This window comes from Aythya ferina (assembly GCF_964211825.1).
Source record: "Aythya ferina genome assembly, chromosome: 6".
Taxonomy (NCBI): domain Eukaryota; kingdom Metazoa; phylum Chordata; class Aves; order Anseriformes; family Anatidae; genus Aythya; species Aythya ferina.
The window spans coordinates 41,457,585-41,476,129 of NC_140303.1; the positions used below are offsets into that span (position 1 = coordinate 41,457,585).

At 38.6% G+C, this 18,545-nt stretch overlaps 1 protein-coding gene across 4 annotated transcripts in view; it reads right to left on the reverse strand.

Moving 5' to 3' along the window:
* CCDC148 (coiled-coil domain containing 148) overlaps positions 1–18,545 on the reverse strand; it is a 63,760-nt gene that overhangs the window by 3,626 nt on the left and 41,589 nt on the right. For all 4 annotated transcript variants that reach the window (XM_084524858.1, XM_084524857.1, XM_084524859.1 and 1 more), the window contains 2 exons: positions 11,398–11,538; positions 4,858–4,976 (listed from right to left, as the gene is read on the reverse strand). In XM_084524858.1, the coding sequence (XP_084380984.1) occupies positions 4,858–4,976; positions 11,398–11,538 (260 nt within the window). The remainder of the gene's footprint in view (positions 1–4,857; positions 4,977–11,397; positions 11,539–18,545) is intronic.

The following is an 18,545-nucleotide window of genomic DNA, read 5'->3' on the forward strand; positions in this document are numbered from 1 at the left end:
TCTGAAGCCTAGCTTTTCTCTAGCAAGCTTATAGCACTATTACTCATTTTTTTCCATTTTCTTTGCCAAGAAGAAATGTTCTGACATCTGTGTATTGCAGCACAACTCTTTCCTATAACCCTTTCCATTAAAAGAAACAAGTTGCTCCCAATCTTGTTACTGGAAGACGCAAGAAAACTTAAGAATTAGAAACTTCCTTAAAAAGAAAAAATGAAGGTTAGCATAAATAAATTTGAAACTTTACCTATTACATTATTTTTGCTAATCAACTTTTTGCAATAGGTTTTTATTGCCTTGATAATACTGCTGTGACCATATTTCCTATTAGTTCTCAGCCCACTGCCAAACTCTGTTTCTTACGAAGCTGTAAGGATATTCTTTGCCATATCACTGTTAGTCCTTCCGCAGGAATTGCCACTGCCGCACTCTGCATACAGAGTTATCCTTCCTTCCCCCTTCAAATTACAATTTGCCTTTAGAGAACTGGAGAAGAAAAAGCTGCTTCAACTACAGTAAAACTAGTGTATTTTTATAATTCTCAAAATTTTCAGGAGTTCAAAGGAGTACGTAATTTTTGCTATGAACAAGTTTGTCCTAAGAGAATGGAAAAAAGCTGCCTGACAATGCCCAAGAGAGGCTTTCTGTTTATCAGTGTAGCCATTGTAGTTTAGTCAGATGAACGTTTACAACAGTAATCTTCACAGAATCACAGAATCACAGAATTTCTAGGTTGGAAGAGACCTCAAGGTCATCGAGTCCAACCTCCAACCTAACGCTAACAGCCCTACACTAAACCATATCCCTAAGCTCTACATCTAAACGTCTTTTGAAGACTTCCAGGGATGGTGACTCCACCACTTCCCTGGGCAGCCTGTTCCAGTGCCTCACAACCCTTTCAGTGAAGAAGTTCTTCCTAACATCTAACCTAAAACTCCCCTGGCTCAACTTAAGCCCATTCCCCCTCGTCCTGTCACCAGGCACGTGGGAGAACAGGCCAACCCCCACCTCGCTACAGCCTCCCTTGAGGTACCCATAGAGAGCGATAAGGTCGCCCCTGAGCCTCCTCTTCTCCAGGCTGAACAAGCCCAGCTCCCTCAGCCGCTCCTCGTAGGACTTGTTCTCCAGGCCCCTCACCAGCTTCGTCGCCCTTCTCTGCACCCGCTCAAGCACCTCCATGTCCTTCTTGTAGCGAGGGGCCCAAAACTGAACACAGTACTCGAGGTGCGGCCTCACCAGAGCCGAGTACAGGGGGACGATCACCTCCCTAGCCCTGCTGGTCACACTGTTCCTGATACAAGCCAGGATGCCGTTGGCCTTCTTGGCCACCTGAGAACACTGCTGGCTCATATTCAGCCGACTATCCACCATCACTCCCAGGTCCTTCTCTGCCTGGCAGCTCTCCAACCATTCCTCTCCCAGCCTGTAGCTCTGCTTGGGGTTATTGCGCCCCAGGTGCAGGACCCGGCACTTGGACTTGTTAAACTTCATGCAGTTGACCTCAGCCCATCGGTGCCCATCTTCACCGGTAATGTCATTCCAGGGAGAAGGCTTAAGCTGGTTTTCATACAAAGAAAATTTAATAAAAAGCAGAAATACTTTCCCCTACCCCTCCCCAAAAAAAAAGTATTATATTGAAAATCTTTCTCTGTTCTTGAGCTGACTACTATATGAGTGTTTTAAAATACTCCAGGATTATCAAATATGAAATTCAACAACTTGAGAACTTCTATAAATTACCAAGAAAGAAAACTGAAGGGGTCTCACTGAGGTCTAATTTCAAATACTGCATCTCTTCTGTAGGAGTTTTCATACATGCAGGAGCATAAAACTTTACTAAAGCCAAATGGAAATAATTTATAGTGTTTCCATACCCAGTATAAATATGTATAAGCAATAGCAAATGATTAACAAATTAAGTAACAGGCAGACGAAGGCAGAGAAAGGACCTACCATCTTGTTGCTCTGTAAAATTAAGTACAACTAATTTTATAGAAAGCTTAAAAAAAAAAATTAATACACAATTTTGACTTTAAGTACCACTGTAAGTAATAATTTTAATAAATCATCGGCTGAAAAATGGGCTTAACTGATTAGGTTTGGTAAAACTACCTTTTGCAGTATTGTGGGCATACGCTTATGTAATTTTTGATAAGCACAATTTCATTAAAATTATGCTGTAAGACACTGTCTCATAAATATTCAATAGGAAAAATATTCAATATGAAACGTTTTTATTATGAAAGCTTTAGCTGGAACTTTAAAAATGGGTCATAATACAGATAGCATTTTTGGTCTGTATCACAACTTACCCTGTTCCCTGTTGTCGATTGAATAAATACCTGATAACAAGCAGAAAGCATTATCCAGTGGTTAGGTTACAGCACTAAGGCTAGGAAGATCTATTTGTTCGTGTTTCTACCTGCAGGAGGCTGGACTGATGCACGATGCTGCCAAGGCTCCCAGCATCTGGGATGTGCAGTGCTTTACATACCCACGTGAAGTTTTCAGAAGTAGCCTCAAGTTCCCATGACAAAAACTGATGGGATAGATCCTTTGCTAATTTATGCTGCAACCCAAGTCAGAGAGCTGTGGTTGTGTCAAGGCACATGGCCCAACTCATATCTGAGCTCTAAAGAAATTCTTAAATGTAAGGAAAGCTTGTGGCAAAGCTGCTGTAAGCACCGGCTCCACAAACAGCATCTAATTTGCCTGATCTTCTGAATGGTCTTAAACATCCAGTTCTCCAATGATATTCTGGATTCTTTAGGTTCCATGGCCCTTCAACATGGAGCACTGAACACAGACAGAGGGAGGACATCGGGGGTTTCCTGAGATCCATGCTTCTGAAATGGGAAATAGAAGAAAGGCTGTCTGTCTGTCAGCATTCTCCGGAGGGAACTGCAGCAAACAGCACAAAGTAAAGGAGAGATACAATAAAAAATGAGCACCTTCACCCCCTGCGTGTGGCTAACAGAGCAGCACAGCAAACAGCTGCCAGTGCTCCATTTCTCATGGCTAGTAAGAAAATTCCTACAAATAGCAATGCTTTCCTCTTAGCTCTCTTAGCTCTGCTCCATGAATTCAGGGCTAGGACTCAGCACAGTGACTGTTTTTTTTTTTTTTTCCTTTAATTTTATAAACCTGATTACTTAATTTAAAATTAAATGTAGAAGCAAGTCAGGATGAGGGCTGAACTTTTTTTAATATCTGATTGCACATATTAGAAATTCTACATGATTATCCCGGCTACATCTTGTCCTTGGAATAGTTGGTTAGCTCATGCATCTAAAAACCTTTTCCTTTCCCTGAAAAGCCACAAAATGTATCAGATAAGAATTGCTGTATTAGCCTGTCCCATCTTTTACAATCAGCTCTGCAAAGATCTGAAAATGATTTGTGGTCTGGAACAGGTTAAACATGTAAAAATTACAATTAGTTTCTACGGAACTGCAATTATGCACTGTGAAATCATCATGCCATCGTGTATACCTTAGTTCTGTACAATACACGCCTTATACCATACTAGTGGCCGTACAGTACCTAGTAACAGAAACATCTCTGTTCTTCTTTGATTAATGTTTGTGAAGGCTTTGAAGATGAAAAGCACTAAATTATTAAAAGAGAGCATTTCTCTTTGACTGTTTTATTTTGTACAGTATGCCAATTTATGGAAACATAATGCTAAGTACTTACTGATTTTTGATTTTTAATAGCCTGAAGATATGATTATTTCCTTCCTGCTCTCCTCAATGAACTATGCCAATTCCTTATATTTTATTCTGATGTGTTTATTAGAGTAAGAAAATAATATTCCTCAACTGTATAACATAGTGCAGTACACAAGTTTAAAAAAAGGTCATTTTCTCCTAATCAGTTCTGCTGAAAAATCAGTAATTCAAGTATGTGTGTTTCCTTTGCTACTAGCTATGATCATGCAGGTATGTTTAAGGAAAGGTATAGGTACATATCTACTTGTAGCATAAGGACATGTATATTTAAACTCAGCTGTCAGCAAGATATCACAACAAAAGATCAAAGTAGTGTTTCCCAGCAAATAATTAAGACCAAGTTTAGTCTTCTAATACCAATGGAACTTTATCCCTATTTTAATTACATTTCTCCATGCAGTCTGGTGGGGCTCTTTCTGTAAAAAAGACAAACTTCGATATGAGAGCACTTGTAATCGGACTACGTACAAAGGTCTTTTTATGGTACTTCTTCAGCAGGTCATTAAAGGCCATATTCTGCAGACTGCTTGGCAAGGATTCAAATGTGAACAGGTTCAGCCTGTTCACCAAATGAGTGAACAGTAGCTACAACTAATGCATGTCTGCATTTTAATTTCACCCTTTGAAACATACTGGTTCTAAAGTCTGCAGAAGCCATCATGAAAATTTTCTCATTGGCATTCATTAAAATCCTAAATGAAGGTTGTTTGAGAGGAAGAAACCAAACAGTTCTATGGAAATACTTTTTCCAGTACAGTATTAAATACCATATCAATAACTGAGGAGTGCTAATGTGAGTAAGAGGCAACAACATTTACTAAGTCTAGGGTCTAAATACTCGAAAGAGAGTAATGATTTGATTGTCTCAAAATTTGAGGGCATAGTTTAAGACCCTCTAAAAGAATAAAATTTATATTTGAGGCTATTTGAATTAATTCAAACTAACAAATAAATTGCTTCCAGGATAGAACCATGATACAATCCCTGTATATAGACTGGGGTAACTGCCAAACAGGAAGAAACATATCACTTCTTTCAATGTGTTTTAATTTAGAAGGTTAGGAGATTAAGACAAATTATATGGTAAGAAGCTCCTATTGATACTATATTCATATTTAATTTCTTTTACCGTTCTCTGTCTTTAATTGCTTGTTTAGCCATTAATTTTCTTAATCCCTTCATACGTTGTAGATCTTTCTCTTCCTGTTCTTGCCACTTGAGCTGTTTCTCAGCCCAGTACTTTTTGACCTGGAGATTGAACAAATACAGTAAACAAAATAAGAATCATTCCTAAGCCAAGGTAGTGATATCAAATAAAGTTAGAAAAGTACTGAGTTAAAGGAAACCCAATATGATTTTTTTTTTGAATGAAATTTGTACTTCAGAATAAGCTGTGCCAACAAAAGATAGAATAAAAAGAGAGTATGGATTCCCCACAACAAATACAGTAAAATTGGGCCATGGATACTTTTGTTTGACCACTGCTTTCAGTTCTGCAAATTGAAGGGGCTACCACTTTCATTTGTTCCTTTCCCTCCTACTATGGCATCAAAATCTTTAACTACATTGCTTGAAGAAGTGAATGTTGCCTGAGTTAAAATAAAATGCCCCAGGTTAGCTCAAAGAGCTGTACCCGTGCTAGTCCCGTTCGTTTTGGCTGAGGTGGAGAGCTTCCTGAGGAACAGAAGGAAGCCTATGAATGTAAGTATGCAGCTTTTCCAAAGCTGGGTGAGAAGGAAAGGCCTCAGCAAGAGGAAAATAAAATAAAATAAAAATAAAAATAAAATAAAATAAAATAAAATAAAATAAAATAAAATAAAATAAAATAAAATAAAATAAAATAAAAATCAGAGGAGGGAAGCTTATCTGTAAAGAGAAGGGGTTTTGGATGTAAAAAGAGGAATCAAGATTTGAAGTAAGTATCACTCAAGTGAAACTATGAATTCTTCTCTTGAATAAATCCCACAGGATTCCTAAAACCAGTGCAGTTCTTCAAAGACAGCTGGTGGAATTTGCAGCAAACTTACGATTACCGACTCGCTGTGACGTATGTTACAAATGCTACCTTAAAAACACGGCTGCAGTAGCACACTTCCCAGAGTTCTGAATGATGACTTGAGCTAACATCGCAAACCACCGACCAGCTTGGAAAGATGCTAGAACAGTTTTTAGACACAGGAACAAGAATCACCTTCTCATCTTTGAAGTGCTGGCTTCAGAGGGTTTTTTGTACAATTTTCAACAACATTTGAATTCTGCTGAAATTCAGTAGCATGACTCCAACACTGTGTTCCTAAGCTAGCATTAGATGAACATGCTCAGGTACTGGCAACAATGCTGGAGCTGTGCAACTCAGGGTTTGTAGGGATCTCGGGAGGTCATCTAACCCAGACAGCATGCTCGGCACTGAGCACACCACTCCTCTCTGGGTAACATCCCTGGAATACAAGTGTACTTACTTCGCTCCTACTGTAATTATTACTATTAATCTTCACCGAGTCTCTCAACTGCCATAGCTGCACTGCTAGCAGGATCCTGCTCGAAGTAAGTATTAAGTTAGAGGTGAAGCACAGTATCTGTAACATGATACAACATCAGCAGCGACAGTAGTAAAGACATACTCTATCCCCTTCATTTTTCAGCTATATTTACTAGAAGAGGTTATCTGTCCCTGTCACAGAGGTGAGCCTCTCTCACCTCAGACCTTGGCAGAAGCACAGACCTCCAAATTCCCCTGCTCTAAGAGAATACTTCTATGCTGCTCACCGAGCCAAAGCACAGCAAAAGTTCCTAAGCATGCTACATGCAGATGAGTGCCCGTGGCTGACATCAAGCAACGCTCTCAGTTACAAGCAGTTGCATTTACCAAAGCTGGTGACTGCACGTAGCGACCTCTGCAAAGGCCAAGCAAGGCCCCTGCATGGGGGAGAGCACAAATGGCCCTGGCTGCCTCAGCGCTCGAGCGCCCTGCGGGGGGACCTCCACCCCCTCCTGTCACACATCAGCAGCCACTGCAAAGCAAACCAGGCCTGGCTAGTGCCCAGAATTACTTCAAAAAGTAGCAGAAAATTATATATATAACTGTGTTGTTCTGACTCCATCGTCTCAGAAAGGCACATTTTCATATGGACAGAGAAGAGAAACAGTAACGATCAAAGGTTCATTGTGCTTGTAGTTATTTTCATACAGGCACTGGTGGAATGGGATGTGGCTTTTCAGATGGAAAAGAGACAGCTTACAGGGAATATGAAAAGAAGCCTACAAATTCACAAGTATGATGAAGACGCTGGATGGGGATCAACTCTGTCTCTTCCAGCATGAGAAGTCAGAGGCTTCAGAAGAAACGAGCAAGAGCCAGACACAGAGCAAATAAAAGAGTTCTACAGGCAGTGCGTGGACGACTGGTGGAGCTCCTTGCTGATGGACGCAGAAAGCTCACAGGTGTTTCAGGAGAGACCAGGCAGATACCTGGAAAGCAAGCCCCTGGACTCCTAAATTGACAAAGCACATCACCATCAGGTGGCATAGCCACAGACAGGGCAAATAACTGGGCAGGAGGGAAATTATCACGTTTCCTCTATTATTATGTGCACTGCTGGACACAGAACAGAGGGATTGGGTGGGCTTGAGGCTGGTGCCCGTGCCGCCCCCCTCTCCACTTCTCAGCACGCAGAACAGGCTGCAGGCACCAGCGTGAGACCTCAGCTGCTTACTGCAAACCGCAGTGCTGGGGGCACAGCTCATATCACAGCTTGGTGCAAATGGCATGGTGCGTCATACCACCTCTGCGCTGACTGAGAAACCCCTCGGCTCCTTGACCAAGCAGGCTTCTTGGCATGTGCTACAACAAATAGAAGAAAGGAAAACTACAAAATTTACACACACACCACACACACACACACACACACACACACACACAAAAAAAGACCATTTTTGGAAAGAATTTTTTATGATGAAAGAAGTATGATTTTAGTAAGAAAACTGGAATTGTTTCAAAATACTATCATATATAATTCACTGACAAAAACAGCATCGTGTTTCTAAAATCTGAAGTATAGCTGGAAAGATAGAGAATATAAATTTTGTAAAGCATGCAAATATTTAAGAAAATCAGAAATTTTAATAAACTAAGAAAATGTTAATTATAGGCTTAATTAAAATTATACCTTAATAATCTGTTGATTTTAAAATTAGATACATAAAATTCCTTTAGAAAGGCTGCAAAGGCCTGAGACCTTATCTCACCTCCATATCCTCTGCATTTATAATACAGATATCTACTTAAAATGAAATTTCCTCAAGGGATCATCTCACATAGGAAAAGAATTGCATAAAATGGCAATAGAAATAACTTATGTATCATCTACTAAACTATACTGAATTTAAACCTCTCCTGGAGATTTCAGTTGGAAGTTGGAACCTGGCTATTAAATACTATTTGGAATACTTATATTTATTAAATAAAACACTCTCTTTTGCAATTGTTACTGTTTTGTATTCCACATTGTCTGAAGGCTTTCTCATAATCTCTAAATAGAGACCAACAGATATTTCTGCATTCAGGACTTAAATACATAGAAAAAAAAATCTGATCCGCAATCTAATAGGGCAAACATAGCATTTGTATTTACGATTTATTGCCATTTTACTCATTCTCAGGTTTGGAAGTATTTGACACACCAACATACCCTGTCTACATTATGAAGTAGGCAGAGCGTGAGCACGTTTCACACTGGTCATGGATATTTTACATATTCCTTTTGCTGTCACAGAACACTCATTAGAGAAGCAGCCACAGTATTATGTTAGCAGCCCTTTTTAAGGATCTAAGATGTAATACACTCAAACGAAACATATGACTACTGACCTCAAACAGCTGCTGTTCCATCTGTGCATAGGCAAAGGACTTTTCCATATAGACATTGTACACAGGCAAGAGAAAATTCGAAAATTTACACAACTAAAATATTTACACATAAAATTAACATTGCTGGTGGTCAGGTCAACACAGCCTCACAAATCCTTTTCCCTGCCTTGTTTTAGAGCTACCTTCCACCAGAAACATTGCCCGAGTAAAGACAAATAAACAGAACAAGCTGCAACAAAAAGTAGCAGCAAAGTTTCTCACAACCTAAGAAGAAAGCTGTCATCAAATATGGGCTGCCTCTCTCTCTGTAACTTCACGTCCAAGTGCTGGTGGTGAAACCACAAAAGCTCGCAATCATACCCTCCAACTGAGACAACTTACACATTATCCATCAAATACCAGTCAAAATACGGTATTTGAGATGTCAAAGACGTCTCACCCTAAAAACTCTTACATGGAACATGAATGCAGACAACAAATGTGGAAGTTCTCATAACTTCTGGTTTTTGCTTATCTTATTACTTTAAATCCAGAATCTAAGAACAGTGACAACATCTTAATCAAGAACAATTACAAGGAAACATGTCAATGTGAAAAGGTCATATATGCAATACAATTTTGTAATACAACACACATGCTTAAATAATAAGGAAAAATAGAATAAGCTTGGGGATAAATAAAACAAATTAAAATAAGGATAAAGACATGAGTTACTTGGTCAGAACTCACAGCTAACCCTGCTTTGTGCAGGAGGTTGGACTAGAGACCTCTTGAGGCCCCTTCTAATCTTAATATTTTATTCCTACGAAAAGTCAGCATTCTGTGTATTTTGAAGGAAAAGAGAAAATCATCCTTTTAAACCAACTTGTGGGCAATTAGTTGTAATTTGTGTATAGTTAGTCTTTAAGATGAATTGTGGAAAAGGAGTAAGATCAGGTAACCAACATAAGCAGAAACTCCTTCAGTTAGAAGAGAAACTGGATAAACATAAAATGGGAATGTAGTAATGACCAAGAACAATGGACTTACAAATCAAATAAAATCGATTACAAGTTAAGCATCTTTTCAAATTTCAGCCCTGGAGACTTGCAACAATGAGAATTAATGAGTCTACCTGGAGACAAGAAAGCTTCAGCAGCTTCAGATTCTTTTCTCCAGATATCATTTTAATTCAGGTGTTTCTTTTGCTGAACTGTTGATACAACCAAATTCGATGGTTATACAAAACTACTATCAGGAAAGCAATAAGCAACATGAGCTTCTGCTCTTGACCTGTTTGACAGGGCATGAAGACATGCTTATTTGCACAAAGCATGGGAAAGATATTCAAGTGCTATAAAAATAGATAGGGAAATGCCTAGAAGTGTAGATTTTTTTTTTTTATTTTATTTTTTTTTCTGCTAAGGTAGTCATTTTCAGCAGCCTGCAAGTCATTTATTTTGGTCTGCTATAATTTCTTTTCTGCTTTTAGTAAGCATTGTAAAGTAAATTGTTTTAGTAACAACTCAAGCAAATTGCTGTAAAAATAGATAGTCCTTGCAGGAAAGACAAGCAACAACAACAAAACCTATCACAGCAATAGATAAATCTACTGAAATGAGAATCCATCAGTTTCTAGGGAGTCTAATTGCCCATGTTTTAGTCCCATCAGTAAACATTTGCTCATATTAAGACATGTTACACAGAAACATGGCAAGTAAATAAAGACGAGAAGGCAGTCTAAAGAGAAAACATGGTAATATATATGAAGCTTTCATTTTCCTCTCTCTTTGCCCAGGCTTTCTGCAGTGTGACATAAACTAACGTCACTAAAGCCTTAAACATGCATCATGAAAGTACCCTACTTGGAACAGTTTAGCCTTTTCTTGACTCTGCTTTTAACTGGCATATTATGAGGACACAGTTTTTAGCAACTCCTCTTCTTGCAACCATGCCAGCACTGAGTAGTCCCATTACACTATTCACTCATCAGCATTAAAATAAATAAATAAATAAATCCATAATATTCTCCTACTTATTTTTTTCCAGAAATAATTTTGCAGTCTTAGCTATTCCATAGGTGAACTCTAAGCAAGCCAGATTTAAGTGTAAAAATAATTAGAAAAAGGGGTACAATTTTAATACTAAAAACTCCTGAATTTGTGCCATATCCTTAAAATAAAAAGGTCAACAGAGATATGTAAGTGACAATCTGATTTTCTTAAAGCCTTATATTCACTATAGTGGATTTTTGATTTTCTGCTAAGACAAAGTTTAGACTTTTGCATCAACGTCGTTTCCCAAGCAGTCACCATGTAAGTACTTAGAATAATGTTATATAGACGTCTGGTATCGTGAAGTGGTTAATACTATCATTGTACTTCAGGCTCACTTTTAAGGTCCTTGTGCTGCAAAGTGCAGTGCGGTATCTTGCAGACAACATACTGTAAGGCTCATTTGCTGCATTGCAGCATACTTAACTGCAGCATTGGAAGCTTTCATAGTCCTTGCCACACTACTAAAAAGCACAGATCTGTCAGTTAGCCTCTGCGCTTCGTTTTCTGCAACATCGAGATAGTCACAAACACTGTCCCTGTGTGTGCTTCTTTTTTTTTTTGGGGGGGGGAACATAAAGTAACAGATGTGCAAGTCCAGGCAAGCTTTAGGCTGAAATGGACAGAAGCAAGACTCCTCAAACCATTTGCTAATCTCTACGCTAATACTAAATACATTACAAGAATACATAGTAGTTAGATCAGGCAAAGATTTTAAAGGCAGTGGTACGTATTAGCAAATGCAAAAATGCTTTAAAGTTTATCCTACTTTTTCCTTCTCCTGAGCTCTGCGGATCATTTCCTGTTCTTTCCGTAGCCTTTCTTTCTCATCTTCCTTTTCTTTTCTTCTAGCAGCTATAGCAGCTTCTAGTTTAGCTGCCTCCTCCTGTTGCGCTGTCCATTGTAGAACCTGAAAGAAAAGGTTGATGAGACTACGTTTAGACAGTTGTGCAGTAGAATTTGTGCAATATTGTGATCCTGCAAAACTGAGACTGCTACGGAAACCCATGTGATCAATTTCTAAACCAAAATTTGCAATTTTATGAGCAATACAGAACCATTTAGTTAGCACTATCTTTCCATATATTAATATATAATTCACAGTTGACTGGTGTATTATGCAATAAAACCATATACAAAGAGATTAAGTAAAATTGCTAAAAGAATCTCAGTTAAGATCAGATCTTAAATTCCCTTTTAGCACTTGGACTTTCAATAATATATTAATTTCTTGATGAACCTGTCATTTTCTTTAAAAGAAGAGATCTAGAATCTATGCCACCATGGCCACTAAGAGTGGTATGGTATCCTGTATTTCTGTTTCCCAATGTAGATGTTACTATCTTCTACTGACAGGTACTGCCAGTACAAACTGAATGGGAACACAGTTACTATTTTTCAAAGCAAAATGCAGCTAATCAGGTCATTGCCAATCTCTAACTTAAATTACGGACACGCAATCATGATTAAGCTGCTGCAGTTTGAGAACTGACAAATTATCACCTGAGCCTCTGTAATTATCCTTGGAGTTGGGGTGGCTACGGTAAGTGCGTTACTTGCTCACTGCAGTACAGGTACTTTATCATGCATCAAACAGGGAAAAGTGAAATCAATCATAAAAACAGCAAACCAGAAAAAAAGGATGGAAATGTGGATTCAGTACAAGTATTAACACTGTGGGTGTAAAGTAGCTGTTTGAGAGGAAGAGAACTGAGGAACAAGCTAACAGATCAGCTTCAGGACTGAAAAAGAGCAAACTGTGCAAAGACTACCCGTCATTTCCATCTCCAGCCCTGCAACTTTTCCATCCATTTGCTCAGTTGAATAGCTACGTGCTGAAAGACCCCTTGGAAAGGTTGCTCCATGTGACCATCACTGTTAGGAGCAAATAAAGCTCGCTTTCTCTAGCCAGCACTATAGGAAGAGTTCACAGAGCTGTCTCTTGCTGATCACTGTTTCCTTTTTACACTTTGCTCTGTACGCTTATGAGTGGTCTTAATGTCTGACTAGAAAGTCTACCCCTAGATTGCAACTCTGTTCTGGTATATCCAAGCATCTGTCTCAAAATCCCTTGTGTCCAGAACTTGGCATTCTCTAAAAAGTAAAACCTCATTTGCACAGTTGTCATCACCTAGTTGGTAGCATGTGTTGTGGGAATAAAATTCTGGGGGTGATGTCCTTGCAGCCTGGTGACAGACACTGAGCTGTTCAGTTTGGAAGAGCCCACCTGCCTCACGCTTCCCTGGACCTGCCTGTCACAGAGGCAAGGATCCAAATGAAAAACATGAAGACAATACAGCAGGACACACTATTACACGTTAGCTTTCCCAAGCATGCACAGATATGTTTACAGACAACTTGTATGACTGAAGACCAGCCCTAAGAGACCAGAGCCCATTCACATCCTTCAACTCCAGCATTTCCATGGCAGCACTTAGCTTCCAACCAGAACGCTGCTGAAGGCAACAGATCCTGGGGAAAGAGCCTTCACCTTTGGCCAGCTTTCAAACTGTGCAAGTATCTAGTATCCCTGGTACCTCACCCTGGGTGATGAGGGGTATAATGGTCTCACGCCTGCTCCACAGGAGCGAAGGCATGCCGTGCTGCACATCTGCCCAGCCACTCCCAGACTGCTCATGAAGTGCATGGACCAGCTTGGGCATGAAACACACATGGGGAAACCTGCGTATTTTCAGATACTCTTGAGAGTGTGTACTAACATATGCAGTCAGCATAGAAACATTTTTTTAAGCTATTCTTACAAAATTATTTTGAACTGGAATTCAGAATTGTACGCTAAAGAAAGAAAAAATTAAAATATTACTGCTGTATTCCTTAGCACAGATGTTATTCTTCATAAGTAATCTTTCTCCTCAGAATTTTGAAAGTGCTATCTTAGCAGAATCTTGTATCTTGGGTATATAAGTAAAAAAAAAAAAAAAAAAAAAAAGTTAATGAAAGACATACTTAGTAGAGCTTCTTTGGTGGTGGTAAAATTAAAGAGAAAAGCCAGATCTTAAAAAATAGTCCTTTAGCCTGTCAGAGAAAAAAAAATGTTAAATTTCTCTAAGATCTGGGGAGCACACCGGACACTTGTAAGACACACAGAGCACTTCCCCCCCCATAAGTCTCCATTAATGAGAAATGCTGTATTAACATAAATGGCCCTTAGACATAAGTACTGTAATATAAATAGCTCTAAGCATCTGATTAAATATTTTTTCTATAAACCAGAACTAAATATGACTGATCCTAATTGACTATATACTGCATATGAATCATCTACCTAAACTTCCTCAAAACAGGCTATTGAAAAAAGTACCGGGCAAAAATTTTTCCTTAGTTGTATGTAGTGTCAACACTCTACCCCACCCTCCAGCAATACTGCACTTTTTGTCATCCCAAATACATTAATGAGTTCAAGTAGTGTGTTCCAAATGGTTTCCAAATTATTTAAAATTACTTTATTAATAAAGACTGCCATATCACAAATACTGTGAGCCCTCAGCTGAAAGTGGATCTCCCACATCCTAATTCTTTATTCCGCATAAAGAAATATGAAACCATGCCTAAAGTTAAAATTATTCCAGGTTACAGAAAAAAAAATAAAAACCAGATTAGCTGATATTGGAAGGAACCTCTCCAAACCATCCATCCCACCTCCCTGCTCAAGCAGGGTCAGCTACAGCAGGCTGCCCACAACCATACTGAGTCAGTGTTTGAGCATCTCCAAGGACTGAGACTACACAGTTTCTCTGGAAACCTGCACCAGTGTTCAACCACCCCCTCTCAGCAGAAAAGTGTTTTACTCTGTTCAGATGGATGTAGCTTCAGGTGTTCTGGTTTGTGCCTTTTGCCTCTTGTCCTGGAAACAGGCACCATTGAGAAGAGCCTGGCTCCACACTCTTCGCACCCTCCTTTCAGGTGGATGAGATACATGGATAAGATCCCCTCTGAATATCCTCTTCTCCAGGCTGAACAGTCCCAGCTCTCTCAGCATCTCCTCATATGAGAAATACTCCAATCACCCCACTGCAGTTGCTCCAGTAGGAAAGAAAGAACAAAACTCTTTTTGATTCAAGGATCTGTATCCAGCCACCACAAAAACTAAATGAGAATCCTCATTTTTAGACTTGTTTGAACCACCGTCTTCTCATCCCTTGACACCGTAACTGTTCCACTTGAAACCACTCTTTCCATGTTAAAAACATTCACTTGGGAATGTCTTCTCTGTTGCCCACTGTCTTTTCTTTAACATTAGAGAATTGCCCTGTTTTAAGAGGAACACAATTTCTCTGTAGTTCAGTCTTTACATTACTTTCCAGCACCAGTTCCACATTCAGTTCTGAAAGACTCAAGTCTTTCTCTCCTGTCATGAGTCCATTATTTCCTAAGTTTGTTCAAAAGTTGAAACATGAAATAGACAAGTGGATGCTCTAAGATTTATGCTAGTCCCTCTGAACTAAGTGGCATGCAAAAGGATCACATGTTTAGCTATGTTTAGCATAACAAAAGTGTATTTTGTTGAGGAATATGAAAAGCGAAGATTATTGTGGTGTAGCTCAGAGTAGGGACAGTACCAAAAAAGCAGGAAAGGAAGCAGGTAAGGCAATCCAACACACTTTCTTGGGAGAGTGACGTCTAAGCTCTGAAGAGAACAGCAGAAGGGAAGGAATGGCCACGTACTAGGAGTAAGACTTATTCAGACATTTATTGCAGGGTTTTCTACAGTTCCGACTAATAACAAATTCAGCCCTAGATGACGTCTAAACAAATTGCTCAGCATGGTAAAAATGAAAAATGGATAAATGACCTAAACCTCTCTTATATAGCATTTTTTGTTTACCAGATGGATCCCACGGAGGAAGCCAGTGGGTTTGGGGTCTAAATCACGCAGAGGGAATGACAAACTGATTACAGAATTTCTAAGCTACACATGAATATGAAAACTATTCAGTAGGCAAAGAAATCCATAGCAGTACAATATTCTGAAGCAAAGTACTATGGGAAGTACTTTCAAGAGAACAGTCCAGAAGAACTTGTACCACAGTTAATGAAAAGAGCTAATTAAAATTTCAAACCATCCATCTAAACAGAAGTATGGAACAGTGATAGAAACAGAATGAGTTACACGAGACAACCATCTAAGAGACTTTTAGAGGGAAGCTGTCAATTTTCATAAGACCCCATTTTCTGGAGCTTAGCTGCAATATCTGAATGAAACCTCCCACACACTGTGAAACCTGTGCTCCAAGCAAGGTCTTTGTCTAAATGGAAATTTTTGTTTAGCAATTTTGACAGCAGTCTGCTCATGCATTTTAGCAGCATAAGAATCTAAAATAAAATGGTAAAGTGTTTTTGTTACTACACTAATAAACTTAAGCAGAAATGTTCTGAAAATGAATGTGAAAGAGCATACAGTAATTTCCACATCACTTTCAAAACAGATACAAAAATATATTCACAAAGCTTTTAAAGCTAACAACAAAACAAATGAAATCTTCTAGAATGCTACTTAGACTGGAGCTAAAATAAACAGCTGAGGAATTGAAAGGAAATTTAAACTTTGGTAATAACATCACAATTTGAGATATCCTGAACTAAAATGAACTAACAGAGTCAAGTCATCTAACAAAAAATGCTTCAAGCTTACATTCTCCAACATCCTGCTTCACATTCCTCTTAAGGTCTCTACAATAATGCAGTAAGTGCCAATATAAGCAGGCTCAAGACACGCTGCAGTTTCAGTTTCCTCCAGATCTGAGAATCCTCTCGATGTTTTACTGATCTTCTCCAGATATTAGTTATCTACTAACCAGAGATCTTTTTTAGTTATTTGATTTCAGCCATTAGTTAGCATGGTGAGCCCATTAAACTGATCTTGCTTTAAGTTAACTGAAACTTCAGGGGAACTTCTGATTTGTAAATAGGTGCCGAGACTAGAGTTGTACCAACAGTCTGTCACAAAGACAACTGATTAAAGGAAAGCCTCTAACAGTAGAGATACTAAAACTAGTCTAGACACAGCTCAGGCTTCCTTGTTCATTCATTTTGGTTAGCAGTTATTTCCATGTCACATATGTTGTGTCTCACGACAAGCCATAACCTCTCCCTACTTCTATGCACATAGCTCTTCCGTTAATGACTTCTGATTCACGATAGAAATCAGTATTAGGGCATAATGTAGATTTTCAGCTGGTTTCATACAAACAAGCGAGCATAACCAAGCATCAAATATACAACTTCCCTTAGCTAACAGAACATTAAGGATGTAAAAAGTTTTCTCAGGCAAAACTAATATACCACCCTATACCAATAATTCAGCTCATATCTCCACTGCTTTCAACATTGCTATTTACCTACACTACCTTAAATCACTACTAAATAAACCCATTCACTTAGTGGGTATAATCTGCTTTCCATTTTTATCTAATCTAGTTAATATTTTTCAATGCATATGCCCACTGCAGATCAAGGAAGTGGGTAATAAGAATGACAGAAGGAAGGAAAGTTTCATTATACTGTACTTCCCCACAATACCCATTTACTCTTTTCTGGAGGCAGCATGTGATGTTACTTTACATCATCACTGCCCCATCCCACATTCATCCAATCCATGCCTTTTCAGTAAGGTGAAAGAGGAGTCACCTCCTTTAACAACTGATTAGCTATTTCAACAAAAAAGGAAAAGCTGGTAACAGCAGAAAAAGGCGATTTGCAAAATATTTATAAAATGTTATTCAGTAGGTTGGCACTATGCCATGTATTCCCCACATGAAGCATTAAAATAATTTAGGATAAATCATTCTTAACAGAGCTGAGATAAATTAATGTTTTGTTATGTAAGAAATTCCAAAAATTAGGTATCGAACAACTGAGTCCAATGTCAAAGTATTTCAATTTTTAAACCACGTTTGAACATTATCCTTCTGCTAGAGATTAGTTCTAGTCCCACAGCCTCACCTTATTTTGTGGGCCAGACTGCCTGTGAAGGGAACATTTTGGGGACAATCACCCATGGAAGATGGCACAGGCCACAATGAAAAGATTCCCCTGTTCATATTGTCACAGCTTGAAAAATAAGGAGCTAGACTACTTCCACTTATGACAACAAAGGATATGGTGGACTGCCTCCTACAGAAACCAAATCTGAATCTGTATTTACCTTGCAAATTATACTTCACTGCGTGTTTGTAGAACACATTGCACTGTGGGAACCCAATCCTATCTGAGAGCCTCTGGGCGCTGCTGCCAAACAGCATCAAAGGGCAGGCAGTGAGGCATAGCATAGTATTTGAGGAATCTCAGTGGCATGCGTTTCCACAATTTTAATATTTTTGCTGTTTAAAAGTGACTACCTGACGTTCAATTTCCAGGGTTCCTACAGCATATTCTTGTCAAGAAAACCCACTGTATTCATCTGTTTTTTCCTCCAGAGGTACCATCATGTAGAACAGAAGAACAAAAACAATCCTGAACAATAATTATGATTCCCTAAGGTAGTAATTTTGGACCACAGAATGCACAAAAAAAATTTTTTTGTTCTTGATTGCATTCTTTCATTCCTACTAGTACAAAATCAGAATGGTAGAGTTTACTGTATCAACAGTAAATGTTCTGTTTAAATACCAAAAAATCCTATTGGTTAAACTAATGCTAAAAATACACTAAAAATTGGATCCCCTATTGCCTGTTTCAAAAAGAAACTTGCATATTAGCAATAAAAGTACTGCCAATGTTAAGTTTTGAAGGTTTTTAATTACAACCAGCATTTCAAGTACATTTCACAGTTCATATATTATTAGCGGAGCTCTTGCCAAGTGAATTATTAAATTGCTGCACTGAAGAAAATACATACGTTTCTATTTTCAGTTCATTATTTCTATATTGCATATTACAATAATGTAAAGTACACTA